General features: G+C 60.8%; 1 protein-coding gene across 3 annotated transcripts; it reads right to left on the bottom strand.

Moving 5' to 3' along the window:
- Positions 1–458: 458 nt before the first annotated feature.
- On the bottom strand, positions 459–25,887 carry ESPNL (espin like). Of its 3 annotated transcripts, XM_032480638.1 has the most exons (10): positions 24,635–25,887; positions 23,247–23,437; positions 21,548–21,734; positions 20,078–20,260; positions 14,517–14,648; positions 13,774–13,845; positions 8,766–8,880; positions 7,664–7,776; positions 6,493–6,687; positions 459–4,341 (listed from the first exon to the last, which is right to left on the bottom strand). In XM_032480638.1, exons 1-10 carry the CDS (start codon positions 24,926–24,928, stop codon positions 2,740–2,742), a joined length of 3,084 nt encoding a protein of 1,027 aa, XP_032336529.1. In that variant the 5' UTR covers positions 24,929–25,887; the 3' UTR covers positions 459–2,739. The 3 variants fall into 3 exon arrangements, with proteins under 3 accessions (XP_032336529.1, XP_032336531.1, XP_032336530.1); XM_032480639.1 differs by lacking the exon at positions 13,774–13,845 and having other exon boundaries at positions 2,740–4,341; positions 24,635–24,928; XM_032480640.1 differs by lacking the exons at positions 20,078–20,260; positions 21,548–21,734; positions 23,247–23,437; positions 24,635–25,887 and adding an exon at positions 15,076–15,126.

The following is a 25,887-nucleotide window of genomic DNA, read 5'->3' as shown; positions in this document are numbered from 1 at the left end:
CCAGAGAGTCCCAGGACTCTCCCTCCAGCCTTGGGTATCAATCTCACTCGCAGGCCTCATGGATGTCCCCAGCTCCCAAGGTGTCCAGGGCCGTCCTGGTGAGGGTGCTGTAGGGGGACAGAGGCCTTGGTCTTGCCTCCAGCCCCCCAAATCGTTTGCAGGCAGAACATGAAGGGTTAATGCATGGCCTGGAGGAATTGAGGACAGGGGGCTCTGATGACAGGCCACTGTCACAGGGAGCTGCCTCCCCTTGGGCTCAGCCCAGTGCGCCAAGAATGGAGGCCCTAGGGGACCCAAGGCCTCGGATGACAGGTCAGATTGGGAAACTCGAAACCAGGGGCTCAACCGATCCTCATGGTCAGACTGCTACTGAGTGGTGCCGTTTGTAAAAATACGCTGCTGGTTTCTTTTCATGATGATAAAAATAACACATGTTCATTGCGGAAAATTTGGAAAACACAGGAAAACATGAAGTAGCAAATTCTGCTGGTGGAAGACGATCCCTCTGTCCACCTCCAGCCACTGCTCTCAGCGAGCTTTGTGTGCGGTTGCATCACTTGAAATTCCACCTCGAGCACTGCTGATGTGATTAGTCTCTGAAAAAAACTATTTTTCATTTCATCATAACGGACATAGCACATTTTAAGAAGGTGGAAGTGACATCCAGTCACTTCTATTACTGGACATGCCATTTTGGACTATGACACCTAGTACGGTGTCACCTGATATCCCCCCCAGAACAGAGTCGGTGAGTGACACCGCCAAGGTAAAGTATGCGATCTTCCCGCTCGATGTGCGCTCCGGAGGGGCGTCCAGCTTGGCCTCCCGCGGGAGGTAAAGCCGTCCCTGCCCGTGGCCTGGCGCCTTCACTCCGTGAGGCCCTCCTGCAGGCGGACCTGCCCACCCCAGGCGGGCGTTTCACAGATCTATTTGCTCACAGTATCTCTTATTCCACTTGGGGTTTATTTGGGTCATACTTCTTCCCCCACAATAGTTACCAGCGCTGTCGGCACTATTACTGACAATTCCCTCCCCCCTCGGATTTACTGCGACGCCTTTATCTCAAGGGCGACGTGTTCTGTGTGAAGTGTCTCAGCGTTCTCTGTTCTGGTCTACTGATCCGAGCGACCATATTCTGGGGCTAGAACCACCTGTTCTGACGGACTACTGTTCTGTAATCATGACGTTTTCCCATCTGAAGTGTGAGTCTCTTCGTTACGCTTCTGCTGAAAATTTTCTAGTCTCTTGTCTTAGTTACCTGCTGCTGCATAGGAAATGACCCCCAAATCTAGTCTCTTAAAACGACAAATGTTGATTATCTCGCACAGTTCCATGGCTCTGGGAGCGCTTTAGGGGATGGTTCTGCCTTGGGACCTGTCCTCAGCTGGACCAGCCCATCTCACAACTTGCCTGTCACCCTCCAGGCTCTGCACGCTGGTGGGGACACTGTAAGAGGCCCCTGTCCCAAGGGGGCTGGAGGCAGGGAGGCAGCGGCTTGTGGAAGATTCCTGAAGCCTCTTCCCCACACACTGCCTGTTGGGGCCATGGCACAGCTGCAAGACACCTCTCTTCCAGAGCCCCCCGGGCTCCAAGCCAGCTGTCTTCGGGCGCCACAACCTGGGTGGGGGCTCAGCCTCCTGGCTGCCATGGACATAAGCCCCATCCCTCAGCCAGCCCTTCAAGGTCCGTCCCCAGCACCCTGCTCACGGACGCTCTGCTGCACCCGGAGGCCTTCTGGGGGAGCAGCTATCTCCTTCCCTTGTTCCTTGTGGAGAAGGGGGGGTGTGACATCCAGTGACCATAGAAAGTGGCCACACCTCATTGCCTTCCATCCTGTGTGCTCCTACCCCTCCTACCCCCACCACGCATTCTCCTCTGGGTCCAGCAGCTCACCTTTGAGGGCGAGGTGCTGGCGCCCTCTGCTCAGAGCCCCCTTCTGCCACTACTTTTCTTGAAAATGCTCCTTATGGCCCTGCTTTCCTGAGCCTGCAGGTGGGGGCCCTGCTGCTGCCTCGGGCCTTGTGCCCTGGGGGAGGGTGCAGGTCAGCTGGAAGCCAGGAGCCCCACACAGGGCCTCCCTTTTGAGGACCAGGACCTCTGGAGCCCGGGGCGGGGGTGGGGCACTAGCATAGCATGGCAGCAGAACACACGTCTGTCAGCAGGTGGCTGCATGTGACCAGTATGCACGGCAGCGTGGAGCCACCTCCCCGACCCGAGGAATTCAGGAGGGCGGTCTGGTCTGCCAGGAAGGCCTCTTGCTCATCGAATCCTGTTCTCTCCAACCCCCACCTTCTCGCCCACTTCACAGATGGGGAAGGACGGCTGGAGAGGTGAAGGGGCATGGCCTGAGGTCACTTCAAGGAACTGAGGCAGGACCAGTGGAGGGCAGACAGAGGCTCGGGACATGGCCAGAGCCACCGGCACCAGAGGAACGGAGGAACTGGACATCCAAGCAACTGGGAGGACACTGGAAGGGGAGCCGACGGGAAACACTGGCTGGTATCACAGGTGCCCGAGAGAAGACCCAGCAGAGCGACCCCAGCTGAGAGGGCTGGGACGGCTTTCTGGGCTCAGCGGTGAGTCCCACAGCTGGGACTGGAGGGTGGCCGCTAGCACGCTGAGCATCTGCCGGCCTGGCCGCGAGGCTCACCTGCTACCCAGCAGGTGAAAAGGCAAAGAGAAGAGAAAACCCAAACCACCCCAAACCCCTTCCAGAGGGAGGCAGGCTCCCGGCCCATCTCACTCCCCGAAGCTGAACATCTCGGCTTCCTTCTCTTTCCAGAAGGCAAAGCTGCGGCCGATGTAGCCACAGATGTCCTCGCTGCTGAAGGTGCCCCGCTGGGAGCCGGGCCTCAGCCTCCACGCTGCGGGCTTGGGGCCACTGCTGGGGGCCGCGGCGGGCGGCAGGGGCCCGAGCGAGGTCAGGCCCGACTTGCGGCCGGGCTCTGGGTCCCCGGCAGGGCTGCGGCTGGAGCCAAAGAAGCGGGCCTTGATGTCCTCGAAGCCGTCGGTCCAGGCACGGCGGCCGGCGGCCACCTCGTCGGTCACGGCCTTGTGGAAGGAGCGCGCGGCCTCCCAGCCGTGGGCGCCCAGGTGCTCGAAGACCTCGAAGCAGAGCAGGTGGCGCATCTTGCGCTCCTCGGCCGGCAGGTCGCACTCCAGGAGCTGAAAGTAGCCGAGCATGAAGAGGTCCAGCGTGAGGCTGCTGTAGGGCACAGGCGCCCCGTCCACGTGGGGCAGGAACTGCTCGGGGGACAGGGGCCCGCGGGGCCGCCGGCTCAGCCGCCGCAGCTGCCGGGCGGGCACGTGTGCCAGGATGGCCTTCCAGTTGCCCAGCAGGTGGGCGATGATGCTGCGCTGCTGCCACAGGTGGCCCAGCCGCGGGCTCTCGCTGGGTGGCGGGGAAGGCGGCCGAGGGCCCCTGGCTGCCTCCTGCCCCCGTGGCCCAGTGCGCCAGGCCTCCAGGGTCCTGCAGGCGGCCGTCTTGAGGGTGGGCGTGCAGGCTGACTTCTTCCAGTGACTCAGGAAGAGCATGACGATGCGTTCCTTGCGAAGGTTGGCCAGGTCAGGGCCTGGCCTGGCGCCGGCCTCCGACGGGGCCTCCTCACAGCTGATGCCCGAGTCGCTGGCCTCCTCTGTGTCGCCTGTTCCAGGCTCCCTGCCCGTCGGGCCGCCACGAGGCTTCAGGGGAGCAGGCCAGCAGCCTCTCAGGCATTGCCCAGGCTGGGCCCCCAGCTCACAGGGGCCGGGGCTTGGGGTGCAGGGCCGGCCAGGGGCTGATTCGAAGTTGCCGCGAAGGGTCCGCACAGACACCCCGCACTCCTGGATCTCGCGCTGGGCCTCACTCCTTGGGGGACTGGCTGGGACCTCCCTGTGGGCCTCCTGTAGGGGCCTAGCGGCTGGCCTCTCCTCGCCCTGCACCAGCCCGTTCATGCCCTTCAGCAGCAGGGACAAGCTGCGCACCAGCCGGGCGACGTGGCTGCACCAGAAGGGCAGGTGCTGCACGCCAGACGCGGCCTCCAAGGCCCCTGTGGAGCCCTGGGGCGCGACCTCAGGGCTGGGGGCCTCCTCGCCCCCTAGCCTGGGCGCCCAGGGCAGGAAGTGGCTGTTGACAGTGATGCTGACCAGGGGTGTGGGCAGCAGGGCCTGCAGCTCCGCCGCCAGCCGGCCCAGCTCGTTCTCGTACTCCTGGCAGTGGCGCCACAGCTGCCGGTCGGCGATCTGCTTCTCCAGGTACACCAGGTCGTCCTCAGTCAGCAGCTCCCCGAAGGGGCCCAGGATGGCCTGGTGGGTCTGTGAGTACCGCCAGGCTTCCTGCTCCGCGGGGCTCCCGCCATCGTCCTGGGCACAAGGAGGGCAGGTCAGTGGAGCCACAGCCACACTGTGGATCTCAGTGGGGAGGGGGTGCTGTTCCCACTGGACACAAGCTCCCCTCCAGTGGCCTGGCTCTGGGTGCCCCTGGGAAAGCCGGCCCAGCCCCTGGACCCTCGCTGGCCCTTGCCTGGACTTAGAATGTAAACAAGGCGGCTAGCCAGTCCGTCGGAGTTTGAGGCTCTGGGTAGTCACCCTCCCCGTGAGGGCCCAGTCTTCCCCTCAGAAGAGGGGAGGGTGCCTCTGCTCTGCCACCCCCCAGCCCTCCTCAACTCCTCAGTGTTTAACTCAAAGAATCTCTCTCCACGGAGCCTCCGTGGTTGGACAGCAGCTCTGAAGATGGGCAGCCTCGAGGCTCTACTCTGGGTTCTCCTGGTGTGCAGCCAACTCCACCCCAAAACGCTGCCGCCCCCAGGGCTTCCCCTGGCACTAGTCCCGCCTCACTGAGCTCACAGCTTGTGGGGGAGACGGACACGGAGGGTCTCGAGCTGGGCTCCCCCGGGGTGTGGCTCTGCGAACGCCTGATTACTCCTGAGACCCCTGAGGGAAACGCTGCATCTGCCCGTCGTCTTCACAGGTGAGGGGACGGAGCTGCCGTTTGGCTGCTAAGAGGCCCGGGACTGTCTGGTGCCAAGCGGCTCTGTGTGAGTAGGTTCTGACTCCTTGTCCCAGGAGCCCGGGTGGGCGCAGCTGCCTCCCTGAGCAGTGTCCGGCCCACGAGGGTCAGGCACAGGAACCTGCAGGCTATGGCTAGCCTGGGGCTGGAGCCGATCCCCCAGTCCCTCCAGCCTGTCCCCCTCTGCTTTCCCGAGTTCTCCGCAGACCCCCAGCTCCGTCCCAAGGTCAGACTCTACAGGGCTTCCCCGGTGTGGTGGGAGGCCCCCACCTACCCCTGCCTTGCTCCACCCCCAACCCCATGGGCCTCCATCCCTGACAGCGAGGACAGGCTGGGCCATTAGACCAACACTGCCCAACACTTCCATGCTGATGGGGACAGCGTGCCAAAACACGCAGTAGCCACTGGCACCTGGGGCTACGGAAATGAAATGCAGCTGGTGCAACTGAGGGGAGGGGGGTTTACTTTATTTCATTTTAATTAATTTAAATAGCCACATAGGGCTGACATTATTGTATTCGACAGGGCAGCTCTAGACCAAGGGTTGCAGAATATATGGTTCAGACAAAACTGTATCCCTCCAGGGTAAGACTCTAGAGCAACTGCCCACAGGGCAGCCAGAGGAAGCCTGTTAAAATCCAAGTCAGAGCCCAGCCCTTCCCTGATCAGATTCTCAAAGGCTCCTCAAAGTCTTATAATATACACCCATCTCCTCTCCAATCTCACCTCTGCCCACCATCCCTCGTTCACTCCACTCCAGCAGTACCAGCCTCCTCCTGCTCCTCCCTTGGGTGGTCCCACCCATGCCTCAGGATCTTTGCACCTGCTGCTTCCACTGCTGGCAATCACTTGTCCCAAATTCTGATAGGGTTTCCCTCTCATTTCCTTCTGGCCCCTGCTCAAGGCCACTCCCCAGAGAGGCTGCCCCTGAACACCTGGACGGAATAGCCTCTCCCCTTTACATGGCTTTGCTTCCTTCCACAGCACTTAGAATCACCTCCCTACCCCCACACACCCAGCGTAACTGCCCAGTCACTCCGTCTTCCCCACTGGAATATAAGCAGTAGGCGGGCAGGGCTGGTCTTCATTGCTGAGAACAGAGCTTGGCACAGGGTACGCACGGGATACAAATCGTTAGATCAAAGAACACGGGCACCACATCTCTAATGCAGGTGAAGGGGCATCAGAGCCCTCTGATCTGGTTCAACTTCATCGCCTGACAGAAGAGGAAGCTGAGGCCACAGAGGGACACGTACTGGGGTGGGGGTGGGGGTTACCTGGGTTTCCAGACTCGAGGTGTGGGCTAAGGGCCCCACCTTCCACGTCCACCTGCCAGTGCAAAGCCTCCTGCCTCTGCCTCCGCCCTCTACTCTGGCCCCACCCCTCCCCGCCCCTCTCCAGCAGGGCACCGCCCACCTCCCACAACTCCACGCCCCTCACGCCCATCTCCCACCCACCCTCCACGCCGGGCCCCGCCCCCTCCCAGGCCCCGCCCCCTGCTCCACCTGGGCCTCCAGCGCTGGGACTGTGCCCAAGCGAGCCTGCAGCTTCCGCACCATCACCTGCCGCTTCCACTCAGGGATGGCCCGGCCGCGCTCATCCCGCGTGGGCACCAGCCCATCCAGGTCGCTGGAGGGCAGCCCGTCCAGCTGCAGCGCAACCAGGCTGTCCGGGGCGTCCCCCGCCGCAGTATCCGCTCCCTGTGTGGACGTAGGCAGGTCGTTGTTCAGGGACCCTAAGGGACCCCGGTCCGGGAGGTGAGGGGAGGACCGCCCAGGATGAGCGCAGCTCAGGGAGGAGGGGCGGGCGGTAGCGGCGACCAGGGAGGGCCGGGTAGACCACGAACAGCACCCCAGCCTGGTTAAGTGTGAGTCTTTCGAGGGCTGGGACCCTGGTGTCCTCTGTGGGACCAGGTATGTGTAGGGAGGATCGTCGGCTGAGAGGCGACCAGAGATTCCTCCCTTTTTCTGTATATGGCAGAGAAGGTGTGGCCCAGAGCATGCCATGAGGATGGGCAAACTCATCTGAGGAACGGTTGCATAGATGAAGTCTGATAGCCAATTCTGGACTGCAGGACTTGTCTTTAATGAGCCTTTAATGAACTGTGTACACTGTAATTCTCCAAGGGGGTGGCACTGTGCAGCATTTCCCAAACTCACACAGAACATCTCAGGGGCTGAGTTCCCAGCACCCATTCAGGGAAAGGGTGGGCTGGATTTCTAAGGGTCTGGTGCCCAGATAGAGGAGAGAGAGGAGCAGATCCCAGGCTAGCTGGGAGACCTCAAGGGCAGAGGGTGCCAGGTCCAGCCTCCCCATGGACAGATGCTTCCCTGCACCGTGACAGCAGTGTCTGAAGGGGCGCGAGCACCCCTATGTTCAGAGGTCAGGGTGAGGGGCTTGGGCCCCTGGGGCTTCCTAGGATCAGAGAAGGTCCCACGTCTACTATGAGAGGGTGACAAGCTGCTTGTGGCCTTGAAATTCCCACCTACTCAGAAGCTAGGTGTGCCCTCCAGAACCAGCCAGTCACCCCAGGCACCTCCTGACGTCGACCTGCAAGGAAGGGCCTGGCTGCCCCAGGAGAGACCTGGCCACGTAGAAGAACACGGTGAGAGGCCAGCTGGGCTTCGAGGTTGGCTGGGGGTGCCTTGGGAGGCAGGGGCGTGGCGGAGCGCTCACCGTGGGGACAGCCATGGCACTGGTGGTGACCCTCGGGGGGGCTGTGTAGGTCGTCTGCTCCCTTGGAAGATGCTGGTCAGGGTGGCTGGGCCAGGTGGGGCTGAGAGATGCTGCTGTCAGGACGGGGGAGCTGGAGTCAGAGGGGCTTCCAGAGAGACCAGGGGAGTGGAGGGCAGAAGACTCTGGCCTTCCTGAAGGACCACTGGACCTGGAGCCAGAGACCCAACCAGCCCCCCTACAAAGTGCCCTGGGGCCTGGGCAAACTCCTTCATCCCTGGGGTTTCCTGGGCGTCCATGCGGCCTGCTTGGAGCCTGGTGGGTTGGAGAGCCTACCTTTTACCCACCTCATCCCATCCCACAGCCTGTCCTTCTCCCTAGCCCCTCCTAGAGCCTGGAAGGAGCTAGAAAGGGCGTAGGGTTCCATGGTCTGGGGACCTAATGCAGCCCCATCAGGTGCAAATCTGTCCTTTTACTGCCCCCCCCCACACGCTACACCTGGCTATATAACCACAACCCATCCCACGAAGTGATGCTTACCCTCACCACATGTGGGCCTGCTCACATTTTTCATGCTGTCCCGTTCCATTTCATTTTGATAAATGCTGGTCCTAATCCCCTAATGGGTGATGGCCGGCAGTTTGAGGGCCGTACCCCTGCCCCCTGCTGGAGTCTCAGGCAACAGCAGCAGCTTCGGAAGGCCCCTTCAGACCCAACCTTTGATTTACCCCGGGACAAGCTGAGGCCCAGAGAGGGGATAGGCCACCCAAGGTCACACAGGTAGAAGAGTCAGGCCAGGGGGGTGCTCAGAGCTCAGAGTGACCCCTGGGGGCTGGGCAGGAGGCTGCTTAATTACGGTTATTAGGCCCATTGTGGAACACATTCATTCTCACTTTAAAAAGGCAACAAGACAAAAAAAGGAGCCTGGAAGAGTTGAGGGGTTGGGTCAGGGGAAGGGGTGGCCCCAACCCTGTCCTCAGTGTCCTATGTACCCAGCAGCCCAGAGACTGCTTCTCCCCACCTCGAAGAACCTCAGAGGTGAGGCCGGCAGGGCCCCCTCCTAGCACCCACGCCCAGGCCAGTCCTCCCTGGAGACTGTACTCACAGGTGGGGTTCCCGAGACCTGGGCCCCCTCTTCTTCCATCCTCCAGGGAGTGCCTTGCAGCCGACAGCGGAGGAGCGGGGAATGGCGGGGGCGGGGGCGTCATCGGGAGCGGCACCTGGGGGTGGACCGGCCCGGTCACTGGGAGGCCCAGGTGGGCCTTGCCTTGGGCTGCCAGGTGGGGGTGGAGGGCTGCAGTGGGCTAGCCCAGGCCTGGTCTCCCTGGGGCTGTGTGTCTGGAACGGGACTTGGAGAGGTAAGTGTGCGGGAGCGAGGTACCCCTACAGGTTCTGTCCCCCCATGTCTCTGCCCCGTCCACACTGGGTGAGCAGGGCTCCCCACCCACTGGTCTACTGAGCCCCCATCTCAGGGCCCAGCTCATGGGCTCCCTCTGGAGGCAGCTCCGCTGGGCGGCTCTGGGTTCTGGGTCAGGGTCTAGAGTCCCCCTTGTGCTCAGCACTCCTTGGCCTTACCAGAGCCATGTACACACATGCACACTCACACACGCACACACACCCCGTCTGTGTCTGTCTCCTGACTCTGTGCTGAGACAAACTGCCTGGAACTGCCCGGTCTCTCCAAGGAGAACAGGTGCCCAGTTCCTGGGCATAGAGGAGACCACAATGAACTTGGAACTCAGCCCCCTAAGCAGGGGCAGCGTGGCTGTGACCAGGCCTCAGAGCAGTGGCACTGCGCCCAGGTACCCACCCTGCAGTGTCTAGGCCACCTCCCAAGGGCCACCTGGAAACAGAGACACCAACTCTGGTCCCAAGCAGCCTGGGGTCAGGGGAATCCACGTCTGGGGCTGCAGACGCACTCACCTCTCAACCCCAGGTCTGCCCTAGGTCTGGGGCAAGGCACAGACCTGGCCTGGATCACCTCCCCTGCTGCCAAGCACTTACTGGTGGGCAGCCACAAAGAATCCTTGACCTGGAGGTGCTCCATCCCCTGTCTCCAGCTCAGCCCTGCGAGGCCTCATTGCATCTGACTAGCAGGAGCCAGGACTGCTGGCCCAGCAGACTCATGGGCTGGCCGAGCAGGAGACAGGGGGCGGGCAGGCCACTGTGACGCCGCAGCTGTTGACAGCAGCAGGACTGCCGTGTCTCTCTGCCTTCACGGCGAAGTCCTCCAGGAGGACACTGAGCTGTGCTTCAAGGACCCCAGAACCAGGCTTGCTGCCTTTGGGTTGAAAGCTGAACGTTGGAGGCTGGATGACCCTGTCTTTCAAATGGGCTCCCGGCTGCGCGCTCCCTCTGGGCACCCACCCTCGGCTGTCAGACCACAGCTCCTCACCCGCTCCCTTCAGCAGGCAGCTGTGGCAGAAAGTGGCCTCCAGGTCCCCAGGATGGCACTGGGAGAGCCCAGAGCAGATTAGAGGAGCTGGTTCAAACCAGCCCCGCACGAGATGTGCGGCTTGGGGCCGACCCCGGCGTCACGAGCGGGTGGCCCCTCTTGCAGCTCCATTTCATGCCCTGTTGTTAAATTCTTAACCAGTTTTTAACAAGAAGCCCAGGAGCTCACTTTGCCCTGGGCCCTGCACAAGATGCAGCTGGTCCTGTTGGGGCAAATTCCTTGGCCATTCTGTGTCCCCTTGATCACCTGTAGGTGGGCCCTGTCCCTCCTCCCAGCAAGGAGGTATGGGCGCTCGGTGGCTGCCCCAGCCCAGAACCCTGGCTCTGCGGCCACCACCTCCGGTCCCTCAGTGGCATTCCCGTCCACAGCCGTCAGCCCACTGGGGCCACAGGGGGAGGAGCACAGCCCGAAAGCCCGCCTGCCCGCCGCCCTGCGTACCTCCCTCTGTGCAGAGAGCCCAGGGGCCCTGGCGCGCGGCGGGTTGGGGAGTGTCCGCCAGCCCCCAGCCCGGGAGGACCCGTGGAAGCAGGCACTGGGCTGTGAGCACCGGGAGCTGCAGCTGTCCTGGGCCATCGAGGGCTGCCTCAGCTGCCACCCCCGGGAGCAGGAGGCATTGCATCAATATTTGAAGGCCCAGGTGCCAGGTGGCTCAGCGGGCCTGGGCTCGGTGTGGGACCCCTACCGCGGTGCCTTAACCCTCCACAGACCCTCCAGAGAGGTGGGGGCAGGCCTGAGACCCCTGGTCACGCAAGAAGAACCAATTCAGAGGAATCCCCCAGTGCAGTCCCAGGCACAGATGGGGAAACTGAGACTCGGAGAGGGCAAGGGGCTCTCTCAAGGTCCCACAGCTGGGATGGGGCAGAGCTGGGATCAGAATCTTGAGACCGCACTCCTTGCTCCTGCCAGGACTGAGAGCCCCTCGAATCACCATTCCTTTGGTCCAGGGGCACCAGCCGTGGAGGAAGAGGCAGGTGGGTGGGCTCCGGGGGACGCCTGGCATTGGCTGGGTCTCTTGCACCCTTACCAAGGATGCAAAGCCCTGGCTGCTCCTCACCAAGCTGTTTCTCAGGGCTGCCTTTGTACAGAGGGCTCCAGAAGGAAGAGCAGGCTGCTTGCCCCATGCAACAAAGCAGTGAGGGGATCCCCAGGCTTGGTGGTCCCCAACTGTGACACAAGCCTGTGTGCAAAGCAGTGATCTGGGCCTGTATTGGTCACCTTGGGGCTCAGGGGGCAAAGGGACCCAACAAAACATGATGCTTGCTCCCTGCCATGTGTCTTGGACCCGGGAACCTCCTCTCTGCTTCCAGTGTCCACAACACAGGCATGAGCTGGCTTAGGAGTTTCTAGCAGGGTCGAGTCAGACCCTAGACCCCATGGCTAGAGAAGCAGGTGCTGACAGTCTGATGGACACAGTGGGGCTGAGCCCCAGGTGGCCCCAGCCAATGCCCACCAGGACAGATCTCTGAGCCCGACAGTGCCTCCCCTGTGCCCTGCCCCTGCCTGGGAGTCCTCAGCCCTTCCCCTCAACTGAATCTGCTCTCAAGTGACAGGAGTATCCACGTCCCCGTGTCCCTCATTCGGGCCCTGGACACTCACTGAATCTACAAGGACCTGAAGGAGTGGCAGATGTTGGGTCCCGACCTTTGGGGTCCTGACAGCTGGGCAAGCGCTGCCCCCAAATGGGGCTGCTGCCCCAAGGTTGGTGGTCAGCTGGCCCTGGGCTGGGGCCCTTCCCATGGCCTGGGGCCCTTCCCACGGCCTGGTGTCTCTTTTCCTGTGTTTTTGATGAGATTTGAGCAGCGCCATGCCTGCCATGCATTATACATCGAGGACAGCTGTGGCCGAGCCGGGTTACAGCCTGTAATGCCACCCAGGCCGAGAAAATCATGACCCACAGATGGGCGCCGGACACCAGTCACCACAGCTGAGATTCGGTTACTGGCTGCACGGCCTGGGGGAGGAGGCTTCCCAAGGGCATCCCTTGCCCTCTCTGGGCCTCAGTTTCCCCATCTGTCAAAGGAAGGGGACCTAGAGCCCTCCTGGACCTCGCTGAGGGAAACTGGCACCTGCTGGGTGCTCAAGGCGCATCTGTATCCTCCAACTAGGCTCTTCAGTCCCATTATGCAGATGAAAAAATTGAGGGTTGGAGGTGCTCAGAACTTGGGGGTGCCACCCAGCCAGGAAGAGTCACTGGGGCAGGGTGGAGGCAAGCTGAGGGGGCTGGGCTCACCATCCTGGGCCGGTTCTCCTACCTGCTGCTGCCCCTCCAGGATCTCATTAAAACCGGCCCCATGGCCAGGAGCCCAGCTGCCTGGCCCACTCACTTGGCCAAGGTCGAGGCAGGGTGGTCGAGGCAGGACCTGGCCTTCCCAAGCAGCGTGCAGGCCCCGCACTGGGCAGCGGATGAACCCAGGCCCTGCGGACACGCCTAGGAAGGGGGCACCTCCCACAGGGCCGGCCTCCCACTGCGCAACCAGCCTCATCCCCCAGGCTGCCTCTCTTGGGACCACGACTCCGTGGGGGCGGAGGCAGGCAGCTGTATCGAGAGGGAAATGCTGGCTTTCACCGCCTCCTCCGAGCCCGACATGGAAGAGGCCACGCCGGCGACTTCTGTGTATTGTGTTTCCATCAATATTGCATCGGGCGCACAGCCTCCCCCAGCCCGGCGGCCCACAGCTGACAGCCTGCCCTCCCGCGGGGCTGGGGCAGTGAATGTGAGGCAGGTGGAGGGGGGACAACTCCAGCCCGCCCCAGGTGCAGTGGATCACAAGGAGGTGGACACCTTCCACCACCAACGCCACAGGCTGGACACCGCTGGCCCACAGGTCAGGTGGGGAGGCTACACAGGCAGCCTGGCTGGTTTGGGGAATCCTGAGTGAAGGGGACAATGCCTCATAGCCCATGTGACATCAAGGAGACAGCCAGACCAGAAGGAACCTCAGGAAGCCTGACATGGGCTGGCCCCCACAACCCCGGGGGTGTCAGGAGAGTGCCCAGAATCTCCATCCCCCTGAGAGAGCTGGGCTGAGTGGCCAGGAGGGGCTGGCAGAGGTGCCAGGGCCTGGGGATGGAGGGCTGGGGACAGAGACCCTGCTTGGACAGAAGTCCCACCTGTTGCCACCAAACCATGGGCTGGGGACAGGTAGGGGACCCCAGCCAGAGGCCTGACAGCAGAGCAGTCGCCCATCCCACCTCCTAATCTCAGGGCCCACATGGAGGCCAGGGCTTCCCCAGCCTGTGCGGCAAAGCTCTGCCCGCTACACCAGGAACTGGCTGAGTTCTACCAGCTTCTCAAACCCAAGCCAGAAAGGCAATCCTTTATCAAACAATTACCCATCGAAGGGTTAGTAAATGACTAGTAAATGGATTACTTCAAGCTAGTAACAGTAGTTCCTATTTCTGAAACTAGAAACCAGGACAAACCAGGGCTCCAACACATGTGCCCCAAAGCACCCGAGGCCCCCAGCCCGTGGCCGCCCTGATGTGGGTTTTGGGCGGTGAAGACAAGAGGCTCTTGGCGGGGGCTGGGCGAGGACCGCAGCTCTGCCTCAGCGGGTCCTGGACGCTCCAGGGACACCCTGAGAGAAGAGGAGGTGCAGCAGCCCAGGGGGAGACCCATGTGGGGGGCACGTTACCCCTCTGGCCTCAGCGCTCTCACCTGAAAATGGGGCCAGGCGATCCCAGGGACACCTTCCGAACGGGTGGCCACTACAGAGAACTGCGGCAAAATCTGTGCGGGTTGGGATGAGCTGTCAGGGCAGCGGGGAGGTGGAGGGCGGGCAGGCAGGAGGGGACTGGGGGGAGCCCGGCCGCACACTGACTGAACTGGCCCCCCCACCGCACACCCGGCCATCCACCCCACCAGTCCACTCGCTCAACCGGCTGTCCACTGCTCCATTCATTCAACAGACACGCGTGACCCGTCACGTGCTGGGGACTGGGGCACAGGAGATCCCCGACTTGTGGATGCGACGCCGGGTGAGGCCACACACCCAGAGAGGGGAGCCGGATGAAACTTCTGCCTCGTGGGCTGCACAGGGCTGGCCTGCCTCATCAGGCACCTCCCCAGGACCCAGGGCCCTGCTCCCACCCCCGGTGTCCTTAACCTGACAGCATCACCCAACGGGAGCTCTGGCCATGGTGTAGCCTGGGTCATGAGCGTGGTTTCTGTGGGCCAGTGGAGTACAGGCCTCTGACAAGGTCCAGCCACAGCCCGGCCCTGTCACAGTCCCTGTCACAGCCCTGATCTGAGCACCCGGCCAGCTGACCTGTGGTTTCAGCTCAGCCCCAGCTTGGCCCTTTTCTCCTGACAGACGACACCATGTCACCTAGCTACCTGGCCATCAACACAGCAGGGGTCTGTCACCTGCCCCCCCAGGAGGGATGGGGCCCAAGGCTTACCGGCAGGGCACTGTCACGCAGGTACTGGGCGCAGTCACGGTGGCCGTGGTACTCCGCCAGGTCTGCGGCCACGTAGCCGTCCTCATCCCGCAGGGCGGGGTCCACGCGGTGGAAGAGCAGGGTCTGGCAGCACTGCAGGGGGGCGGTGAGCACGTGACCTTGGTGCCGCCAGCTCCCCACTCCCAGGCCCGCCCCCCAGCTGGGACACCCAGGCTGTGCAGCCATCTAGTGTTGGGTGCTGAGCCTCCACCCCAACCCACGGCCGCCCTGTCCTGGCAGCACCAGCTCCAGGTCCTGCAGGTGTCACTGCCCCCTTGTCCCAGATGGGGCAGCGGAGTTCCTGCACTCAGGAACTCGCCCAGGGCCCAGCCAGTGCGTCAGCAGCACAGCCGGACCCCAGCCAGGCAGCCTGACCCCGACCTTGCCCTGGTAGCCCCTGCCTTGGCCTACAAATACGGAACCTCAGAGGTCTGTGTCACTTTTACCCCAAGAAACTGGGGTGCAGGAGGCTGAACAGCCTGGCTCCACCCCTAGGACTCCGGCCTGTGCCCTCACTCACCTCGCCCACCTTGCCCCACCTGCTTCCTGGCCTCCCAGTCAGACTGGGAACTCAACCAGACCCTCCTCTTGGCCCCACCTTGGCCTTGGTGAGCTCCTGGGGTTCCCACCCTCATCCTCTATGTCCCCATCTCTGAACACCCAGCTCTGCCAGCCACACACACACTCCTCGCCTGGTCAAGCTAGGGCCTGGGCCCCCTATTTCCCTTCTGAGTGGTCCTCTGGGTTCGTGTGATGGGACGTGGGAGAAGAGGAAGGCCTGGAGGCTCAGAAGCAGGGAGGAGAGAGAGGATGGGGGGGTGGAAAGCTAGAGGAAATTTGGGTTTGTGAAGGAGGCTGCAATGGAGCGAGAGGAGGTTACGGGGGCTTCAGGAGCAGGCTGAGTCCAGAGCATGGGTGGGGCGGGGGGCGTCGCAGCAGAAGCAGAGTGGAGGAAAGGGGACAGGACGGGAGTGTTGGTCATGGCCCCAGATGGTGTCAGAACAGCAGCTGGGGGAGGTGGGGGAGGGGAGAACTTTCCTGCAGGATGACTGTGGTTCCTGGTGGTGTTTGTGAGCAGAGGGTGGGTGGTTACAGATGACCAAGATATAAGTCCGGAAATCCGCGAGGCTGCTGCGCCAGCAGCAAAAGCAGGCGGGCAGATGGATCTGCACCAACAAGCAGAGCAGCAGGCAGGTCGCACCAATCCACTCCCCAGAGTCAGCGCGGAGAAAAGGCACTTTCCTAGGGCGTCAGCTAGACAACAAGGAAGCGAGGAATTACCAGGCCAAGCTCAGGAGACAGGAAAGTCTGGAGGGATAAGCCCGTCCCTCAGTGCGGCTTTTGCCCTAAGAGCACGCTGATGCAGAAGGCGTGCTTGTAGCCTGAGCAGCTCTTTCACAGCCCCATGGGACTGGGGACGCCAGCAAGAGCGCAGGGTCCCCCGCAGGCTGGGGGCTCCATCCCCAGAGAAGAGATAAAGCAAGAGCCAGCCAGCCCTCTGCTTCCTGTCATGCAGGTGCTCCAGAGACCTCAAGCCTGGATTGTGGACCAAGATGACGCTGGGCGTGCAGCTCCCACCTGCGCCCAATGGGCAGACGCAGATAAGATGTCAGCCAACGCCTCAAATGACTCCCAGGGACCATTTTCCAAATATAATGTGCAGCACACAGATAAAACCAGGAGCGCAAGGGAAGGAGCTACCAGAAGTGAGAACCAGAGCATCCAATGCCCACCAAGAAACAGACCCCCAAAGACCTGGGAAGTAACAGACTGAAGCCGCCGTGCTCACTGCTTCCAAAGATGTCAAATCCAAGCTTGAAAATCTAGGCATGGGACGGAAAACTACAGAGAGCAACACAGGAGGGTAGAAGGTGTACTTGGTGTGCACGAGGTCCTGGGTTCAATCCCCAGGGCCACTGTTAAGGGGAAAAAAAGGAAAATCCTTTCCAAAAAAAAAAAAAAAGAAAAGAAAAGAAAGAAAAAGAGAAAAAAGCAACATGATAGATTTGAAAACACCAACAAAATAAAAAGACAACCTACGGAATGGGAGAAAACATTTGCAAATACTGTGACCGACAAGGGGCTAATGTCCAAAATACACAAACAGCTCATATAGCTTAACATCAAAAAAAAACCCCAAAAACCAGGCAATCCAATCAAAAAATGGGCAAAAGAACTAAATAGACATCTCTCCAAAAAAGACATACAGATGGCCAACAGGCACATGAAAAGATGCTAAACATCGCTAATTATTAGAGAAATGCAAATCAAAATCACAACGAGGTATCACCTCACAGATGTCAGAATGGCCATCATCAAAAAGTTCACAAGTGATAAATGCTGGAGAGGCTGTGGAGAAAAGGGTGCTGGTGCGGATGCAGTTTGGTGCAGCCACTGTGGAGGACAGTATGGGGGTTCCTTAAAAAGCTAAAAGTAGAGTGACCATATGATTCAGCAATCCCACTCCTGGGCAAACATCTGGAAAAGATGAAAATTCTAATTTGAAAAGGCACATACTATCACTTTGGATTAGTAGTTTCCTTATTAATGAATGAGTGAAATAAAAACCTGGACACAGGCTCATTTCAGAGTTGAATGAGAGTCATCATTACCTGCACTTTCAAAAATCATCCTTTAACCAGTCTTTCGTGGCATCATTGCAGATTCAACAGTTAAAACTCAGACGGCCAAAGACTCAAGCGTCAGGTTCAGTGTTGCCATCGGTGATGTCATTTTCCCAAATGGCGAATAATTCTTGGTAAAGTGCTAAATAAAGCAAAATGCTGTCTTCCCTCAGTGTGAACAGTGGGACCTTTCCTGGGAAAGTCTTAAATACATTAAACTACAAAGAAACGGTGTGTACGTGTACCTACATCTGCATTTAGGTTCTAAGCTTAGGTAATTATATGTACTTGAGTTGGGTCCGAAGCTTAGATAACTATGAACAGGTTTTCTACCTACATGCACAGCTGATCCATTGGGAAGTCTCGTGGGGCACGAGACCTTTCTTCATTGTGCAGGACCGTCCTGGAATAGCAGACCACCCGTCCCCCACCACGTGAGCACCCCAATAACAGACCAGCAACAGAAACAGCCCTGAAATTTTCAAAACCCACCACTCATCTATTTCAAATATTCTCTGGTTCTCGAATCCTTGGTTACATTCTAAGCAAGTGCTCAGTATCTATTTGTTGGATGGGTGAGTTTCTGAGCCAAGCCAAGTGTGGACATGAATGGTTGGACGTGAAAGGCTCTGATGAATGAACCAGCAGGACACAGACGCCTCGTGTAGGCACAGAAAGTCAACAGAGGCATCTGTGCTCAGAGTGTCTTTTTAGGGACTCACAATACTCAGTAAACACCCCTTCTTGAGTTAGCAGAAACTTTAAGTTAGGTGGAGAAATACCAGTGAGTTAAAACCACGTATCTACACCTTGAAGGAATCTCGTTTACACTGGCTTCTGCTGTTTCCTCTTCAACCTCGTCGGCGAAGCCCCAGACTGCACCCCATCTTACGGCGGCTCCCTCTCCACAGCGTGCCCTCCTCCACAGCAAGGAACCCTAGGCCTATTCTCGTGATCCCACAGCAGCTCCCAAGCGCCTCTCTATGCAGTATTACAGCTAGTTCAGTCTTCAAGGCTTCCCACCGCTGACCTCTCACTATAAGCCGCAGCCTCCGCCCTCGGCTGTCCTGGCATTCTGATGGCTTCCAATCCTCTCTCCCTCGCTGGAAGTCCTGCTCCTTCCCACATTCAGATCACTGCTTTAAAAATGACTGTCTTCCAATAAGGTCATGTGACTCAAAAAAAAAAAATGACCAACTCTATGAATCCTTTCTAGATTAGCTCAGCTAATGCTGTTCACACAGATGGCTCTCCAGTTTGATGGTATATTAGAATCACCTAAGGCGTTTCAAGAAGTCTTGATAGGGGAGTGGGCATAGCTCAGTGGTAGAGTGCATGCTTAGCACGCATGAGGTCCTAGGGTCAATCCCCAGTACCTCTGTTAAAAAATAGTAATAGAAAATTAAAACATCTTGGGTTCTCCAGAACCAATTAAACCAGAAACTCGGGGGTTGCTGGAGTCCAGGTTTTAGAATATCTTAAACCTGTTATGAAGAGTCCCAGTGTACAGCCAAGTTTAAGAACCATCTCACCAGTGTTGTATACCACACCTAAAATCCTAAACAAAATGTTGGCAAATTAAATTCACCTTTATGTAAAAGAGATCATGTTTTGTGACCAACTTGAGTTTACTCCAAGGATGCAAGGTTGGTTTAACGTTTTAAAAGGTCATCAAAGTAGAAAGCAAGGCCTTGAAAAGGTACTTGCACACCACGTTCATTGCAGCATTCTTCACAAGAGCCAAAGTTGGAACCCAAATGTCCCTTGATGGATGAATGGATAAAGATAATATGGCATATGCACACTGTGGAGAAGGAGGGAGTTGGGGCAGGGAGCAGGAAGGGGTGGAAGGGGAGCAGGAGGGGATGGAGGGGGGCAGGAGGGGATGGAGCAGGGAGCAGGAGAGGGTGGAGGGGAGCAGGAGGGGGCCTCAGGACTCCTGAGAGTCAGAGGACAAGTTTTCGGGAGCACTGCTGTGAGCTGGGATTGGGTCTCCTGATTCTTCAGAAGGACCGAGTGCCTTCTGGGGACTTTTGGTCACTGCCCTGCGCTTCTTTTACTCAATGCTGCTCAGACTGGACCAGCTGGGTCCCAGGAGCACTTTGGGTTCCCGTTGGAAAGAGCCATCCGGAACCGTAGGCCCAAAATGGGACACTCAGTTGCACCTCAATAAAACACTCGCTCTCAACTAGCCTTTCCTGGGCCGCGAGCACAATTCTCACGGCTCCAGACGGCAGCAGCTGAGCCCTGGGGGCCGTGGGAACGCCCGGGAGACATCCTGGGGATGAGCCGACTCGCTCTGGAGTCCCTGCTGTGTGGCCTGGTTGGGGCGGGTGGAGGAGGAAACCTCTGTATTCCCTCAGAAGCCTCTACGTGAGGTCGGCAGGCAGGTGGCGCCAGTGCAGGCGCCGCGGCCAACGGGCCGGGTCCATTCCCAGTGCTGAACACCATCCTGCCTACTCTGGGTCTCTGGATGCTGTTCCCTGGGGACGGGCCGTGTGAGCCCCCAAGGCTTCTCTGGATCACAGCAAAGGTGTTAATGCCACACCCCTGGCAGGTCTCTGCGCACAGCCTTCTGACAGAGGGGGCCTGAAGCTAAAAGGCCACCCTGGGAGGACCAGCAGGAAGACCAGTCCCGGAGCAGGCACCTAGGGAGCCTCTGTGCAAAGGGAGGGGCCCGCAGGCGGAGGGGAGATGGATTTTGTTCCCAGATACATCAGAGTCTGGGCCCTGGGCAAGGGCCCGTCTGAGCCTCAGTTCACCCATCTATAAGAGGGGAATAACCACGTCTCTCCTCCTGCAGGGTTGCTGGGAGGGTTCACTGACTCATTCAGGAAGTGTCCGGGCCTAGTAAGCGCTGCGGGACCCGGCATGCACCACCCCCAGCAGCTGCCTTACCTCCATCTGCCCGTTCTCCGCTGCATCGTGGAGGGGGGTCCCGCCCCAGCAGTCTCTCACAACGGGAGCGCCCATCAGCAGGAGCCGGTCTAGGATGGGCGTGTGGCCGCCTCGGGCTGCAAAGTGGAGGGCGGTGGCCCCCTCATTATCCTGCACCGTCAGGCCGACGTCTGTGAAGGTGACCTGAGGAAGAGGGATCCGACTTGCTGAGGCTGGTTGGGGGCGACCACGCCTGCTTCAGGGCTGGAAGCTCCAGGGACCAAGCTGGATCCGCATATGAGCTTTGGGCAGCGTTGGGAAGAAGAGAGCTCTGTGGTTTAATTTAAGCTAAACACCCCCAGGGTCTGGTTTCACACATCAAAAGAAAAGCCACCTTGGGCAGCACCTAAGGGACAGTAAAGAGATGTCTGCTGATGAAGGGAGGGAGGGAGAGAGGGGAGAAAGGACATCCTGGCACCAGGTGTTTGCGTCCTGATCCCGGCTCCAGCGCAGACACAGGGGTGCTGGGAAGTGGGTCCACTGACCAAGGCTGGCGAGAGTGCTGGACTGCAGCCTGGTCATCCCACGGTTGGGGCCCCGTCCTGCTGGCCACCACAGGGGCGACTTGCAGCTGGCCCTCCTCACGGGCCCTCAGCTGCCCCTCTGTGAGGGCACTGGTGGGATCTGGTCCACAGCACCCAGTGGGCCTACAGGCTCACGCTGAACTGCGTGCACCTGGGACAGCCACGTGGCCCGGCCTGCCAGTGAGACGGAAGTGGCTCTTCTGGGAAGGTTCTGCCTTCCTGATAGAAGGGGCCGGTGGATGTGGTGTCACCCCTTTTTCTCCCTCTTCCTGCCTTGAATACGGCTAACTTTCACCATGAGGGAAAGGCCATGGGAACAGCAGAGATGTGACCCCATGCCGGCGGCCTCCTGGGGCTTTCTGTGTGTGAGGGACAACTTGCTGGGGGTCACTGCAGCCACACGCCAGCAGATCCAACATTCAAGCATGACTGTTAGGAGAAAGACAATGAGCTGGGAACAGAGGCTCTCCCATTGGCCTGCCCTCCCAGGGAGAGGGTGCCCAGCCCTGAGTGGGTGAGCCAGGCTGGACACTGTCCCTTCTGCCCTCTGTCTGTCCTGCAGGAGGAGGGAGTGGGGAGTCACATTTGGAGAGGCCTTTCTGGCCTGGGACCCCATGGTCTCTGCTGACTTCATCCACAGCCACCTCTGATCAAAGCTGCGGGCTGGGGGCTGAACCCCGGGGCGCAGACTGGGCCTGGCATGTGGTTGCGCTAAGCGATGGTGGGCACGTCTGATCCTCCAACAACCCGGTGGGCTCCCAAACTTCCTGCGGACAAATGAGACCCAGGGGGAGGCGCGCCCACCACAGCCAGGCTCTGCTTGCCCGAAGGCGGCTCTGGGGCCGAGGCAGGAGCAGGTGCCAGCCTTCCCGGACCTCGGCGCCCCGCACCCCAGGCGCCCCCTTACCAGCCAGACGACGAGCGAGTAGTGGCCGCGGGCGGCGGCGGCGTGCAGCGCACTCATGCCGTCCAGGGCGCGCAGGTGCACGTCGGCGCCGCAGTCTTTCACCAGGAACTGGGCCAGGTGCAGGTGGCCCTCCTGGCAGGCCAGGTAGAGCGGCGAGGCGCCGCTGCGCGTCCGCCGGTTCACGCTGCTGTGGGGGAGGGCGGGGGTCAGAGGGCGCTCGGCCGGGGGTCGCGGGGAGCTGCCCCGCACCTGGCTGACCTGTTTGCGGCCGCCCCGCTTACCGGCGGAGGGGCCCAGCGGCTCACGCGTAGGGCTGAGCACGGGGTGGGGGTGGGGCGGGCAAGGGCCGACTCTCCATCGAGCTGTGGGCGCCGCCGAGGCTCGCCGGCAGGGGGCGCTTCACAGCGGGGGAATGGCGTAGCGGGGCCTGCAGTGGGCAGGTCAGGGAACCTCCGGAGCCCGTGGCCTGTTCTGTGCAAGGGGCCATTGTGAGGAGGACACTAGCCTTTCCTTGGGCACCCAGGCCTGGCACTAGTGAAGCCCTGCACGGAAGGGCAGTCCCCTCCCCAAGGCCGACCCCATCCCTTGTCAATAAAGACCTAACCTCTGGCTCCTGTGGTCAGTGCCTTTGGGAAGGTGGGCCCTGGGGCAGGGGACCTTCCCCTGTGAATGTGTGGTCTCCCAGTTTAACTCAGTGGTAGAGCGCATGCTTAGCATGCATGAAGTCCCCAGTACCTCCATTTAAAAAGAAAAAAAAATAACTGCAGGTCTAAGAGACACACTGTGGCCGGCCAGATCCAGGGCAGCCAGTGTGGACGCTCTGGGGAAGGTCCACAGAAGTAAGTCCCACAGGCCTTTGCAGAAGGGTTGGGACACTGTTCCACCGCTGAGCTCTCAGGCCTTGTCTGGGAACCATCGTGGGGTGGCCAGGACAGCCATCCATCCAACAAGACGCCCCACAGAAGGAGTAGAAACGTGGTTAGAGGCAGGCAGATTACAGGGAGAAAGGCCAGGTCAGGTGTGCGGTGGACATGAACGAGTCCCACTCCCAGCCAGGACAGCAGACCTGGGAACAGACGGCGGGGTGGGCAGGCCATGTGCGCTGCACCCCTAGATGGTCTGTTATGTGCCTAGGGTATCTTTTGGGAGGGGGCAAGGGCCAGAGGAGTGCCCGCGATGGGAAGGGGAGTCCTGTGCCCCCTGCCTCAGCTGGGCCTGTCCTGTCCCCATCCCCCCTCTGCACCCATCCACCAACTCCAAGTGGTGGGACAGGGGTTCACGGTGTGAGGGATGGGACAGTGTGGAGGGAGAATTCAGGCGGACCTGATGGGGGCCTCACTCCCCCCAAGTCCACTGCACAGCCTCTGCTTCCTTTAGGTGACTAGAGGGGCCCACCTTCCCAGCCTGGAGAAGTTAGGCCCCGAGACTCCCCCAGGTAGGGCCGGGAGCTGCCTGAGCACAGCTTCTGGCCCTGGTAGCAGCTTCCTGGCTGTTCTTACTGCCTCTCTCCCGCTTTGAGCCTCACTGGCATCCGCTCCCCTCCCACACCCTGGCTCCAGATTGTCCCCCACCCCAACCCCACCCTGGAAGGCCCACCTCTCCGAGGTAAGGCGGCAGCCTGCCCTCCCTGCCCTCCTTGTGCAACCTCTCAGCAGCCTGCGCCCTAAGACTGCCCGACAGGTTGCGCTCAGCTCCTCACCTGCCGTGGGCGGCCACCAGGAGCTTCAGGCAGGTCAGGTCCCCACTGACAGCTGCGTGGTGCAGCGGCAAGGCCCCCTCCAGCGTCTCCAGCGTGGCTGCGTGGCCCTCTCGGAGCAGCCACTCCACCAGTACCGGGTGTCCGAAGCGGGCGGCCAGGTGCAGCGGGGACACGCCCGAGGCGTCTTGGTCCTACAGAGGCACAGATGGGGCAGTGAGCAGGTGGCAGGCCGGGACCCACCCTCGCTGGGCAGCACCTGTTCGGCCAGAGCCAGCCGCCCAGGACCATGCTGCCTGGGACCCTTCGGGAGAGCTTCTGCCCCTCCCTCCAGTTTGCTCCATTCCACAGTGTGCCTTGGAGGGAGGTCTCCAGGACTGAGCCAGGCCACCTGCTCCAGGAAGAGGCAGGGCCAGGACTCAAGTCAATAGGTCTTTTGGGTCCAAATCTGTGATCCTGCTGGAGTCAAGCCCTCTCTCCCGGGCGTAGTCACAGCCCTTCCCACCCACACTGAGCACCCGCCTGCCAGCCCCAAGTCCTCTTGCTGGGGAGCATTTCCACCGCGGGCAGCTGGCAGACCTGGGCATTCTCCCAGGCGTACAGGTGCACTGCTCCTGCCCTGGGGATTGTGGGAAGAGCCACTGAGGATGAGGATGGCAGTGCTGATGCTGTTGGACCCTCAGGCTGTGACCGGTGAGTCTTCCTTCACCCAAGACCCAGCACGTCATGCTGATGCCTGCCCAGCTCTGGCCTCTGGGAGGGCCTCCTGGCCTCTGGGAGGGTGTCCTTACACCCTCTCAGAGCTGAACCACCGTCCTCCCTTGGTCCTTCACCCACACAAAGGGCAGGGGGCGGGCAGGAAAGGGGGGGCAGGTAGAAATGCTCCTACGAGACCATCACTGAGCCCTGGAAACCCTGCTCTTTACCATCAAGGCTCTCGTCCCACTTCCCCCACAGCAGCCCCCTGTGCTGTCACCCCCCAGGGCCCCCAGTCAGCCAGGCCTGAGTTCCAGTGCCCAATGAACTTCTTTACGTACGGACCCTTTTCTAGGCCCCTTGGAAGCAGGCTTGATGAGAACAAGACCCCCCGTGGCAAGGCAGGTGCCCCTGGGCGGGGGCTGTGGGAAGAGAGAAGCCCGCGTGACTGCTCTGTGCTGGGTGCCGGGGAAACGCCCGTGGCTTTCCAGGGCTTTCTTTCGGGATGGGGTGGGGCGTGGGGCAGAGGCAGACACCACTGATGGTGCTGCGGGTTTTGCATGGTGACTCCCCAAGAGAATCAGCCCAGGGCCCAGGTGCCCAGGAGAGGCTCAGGGCTCCGGTCCCAGCTCTCGGCGCACCCCTCCTTCGATCCCCATGGATGATGCCCCAGCTCGGCCGCTGTTCCCACTCACCTGCAGACAGCAGCCCCCATCACGCACCAGCCAGCACAGCTCAGCCAGGCTGCCCGTGGCCGCGGCGTCATGCACCGGCGTGGCCCCGTTGTGGGCCCGCTGGTTGCCGGGCAGCTTGGCCCGCTGCACCAGGAACTTGACACAGGCCAGGTGGCCAGCCCGGGTGGCGTGGTGCACCAGGCCGGCCCCCAGGGAGTCGGTGATGCCCGGGCCCAGGGCGCCCGCCTCCAGCAGCTGCTCCAGGGTGGCCAGGTCCCCGTCCTTGGCGGCAGCAAGCGCCCGCTGCTCCTCCATCCTCCCACCCGGGCCACCCTGCCAGCTCTCCGCGGCTCACGCACAGGCCCGGGCTTCCTGTTTCAGGTGTGGACACAGCTCCCAGCTCCAGTTACCCGATAAGTGGCGCACAGGGCAGATGGGAGGCGGCGTGGGGGGGCAGGCCTTGGGGACTGGGCCTCGAAGTCCTGCCCAAGCCACTCCCATGGCCCCTGGAACTGCAGTGGGCAGAGGGCGCAGGGGAAGGGCCTTCCCCGGGTTCAGGTCAGGGGGTGGGGACTGGCCAGCGGGCACTGCCCTGTGGCTGGAGTGCCCTCTTCCTCCCGTGGAGCGAGGGCCGGGGTGGACTTGCTGCATCTAGTGAATGTTCCCAGTATGGCGTCCTTTCCACAAAGCAGTGCGCTCTAGCGTCTGCTCTCCCTGGGCTGGGGGCCGCCACCAGGAGGGCCGGGCTGGCCCATGGGGAGGCCACCTGGGAGACTCTGCTCACGGGAGGGCAGACCCATACAAGTGGGGCCCTTTCTGGGGAACTACCTACCAGGTGTGGTGGAGTCTCTGTGCTCTGGCCGTGTTGTCCCCCTGGGGAATCCACGCTGGCCCCTGGCCTCCGCTGCCCCGAGGCCTGGGAGGCTCCATGCATCCCTGGGCAGCGGCAGCTCTGCAGGGCCAGTGACACAGGCACCGGGCCCTGCCTCTGGACAGGCAGACCTCTGAGTTAAGGCTGAGGGTCTCAGGGCTCCCTCAGCCCACCCTCCAACCACAGGGACTGAGTCTCTGAGGCTGCAGCTAGAAGTCCCAAGAGCATTCTTCAGAGCTGGCAAGTGTCTTTTTCCAGACTGTCCCCCATAGTTCTTTGCTGAGGAAATCGAGGCACCATGCCGCTGCCAGGAGGCGGCAGAACGCCTCACGTCAGGGATCTATTTTCCAGGGGCTCCCAGAGACACGATCTCAAGCTGCATTTCTTCAGCTAAAGCCCAGTT

This window comes from Camelus ferus, chromosome 5, assembly GCF_009834535.1.
Source record: "Camelus ferus isolate YT-003-E chromosome 5, BCGSAC_Cfer_1.0, whole genome shotgun sequence".
In the NCBI taxonomy this organism is placed as follows: Eukaryota; Metazoa; Chordata; class Mammalia; order Artiodactyla; family Camelidae; genus Camelus; species Camelus ferus.
This window is presented reverse-complemented; position numbering and strand designations above follow the sequence as displayed.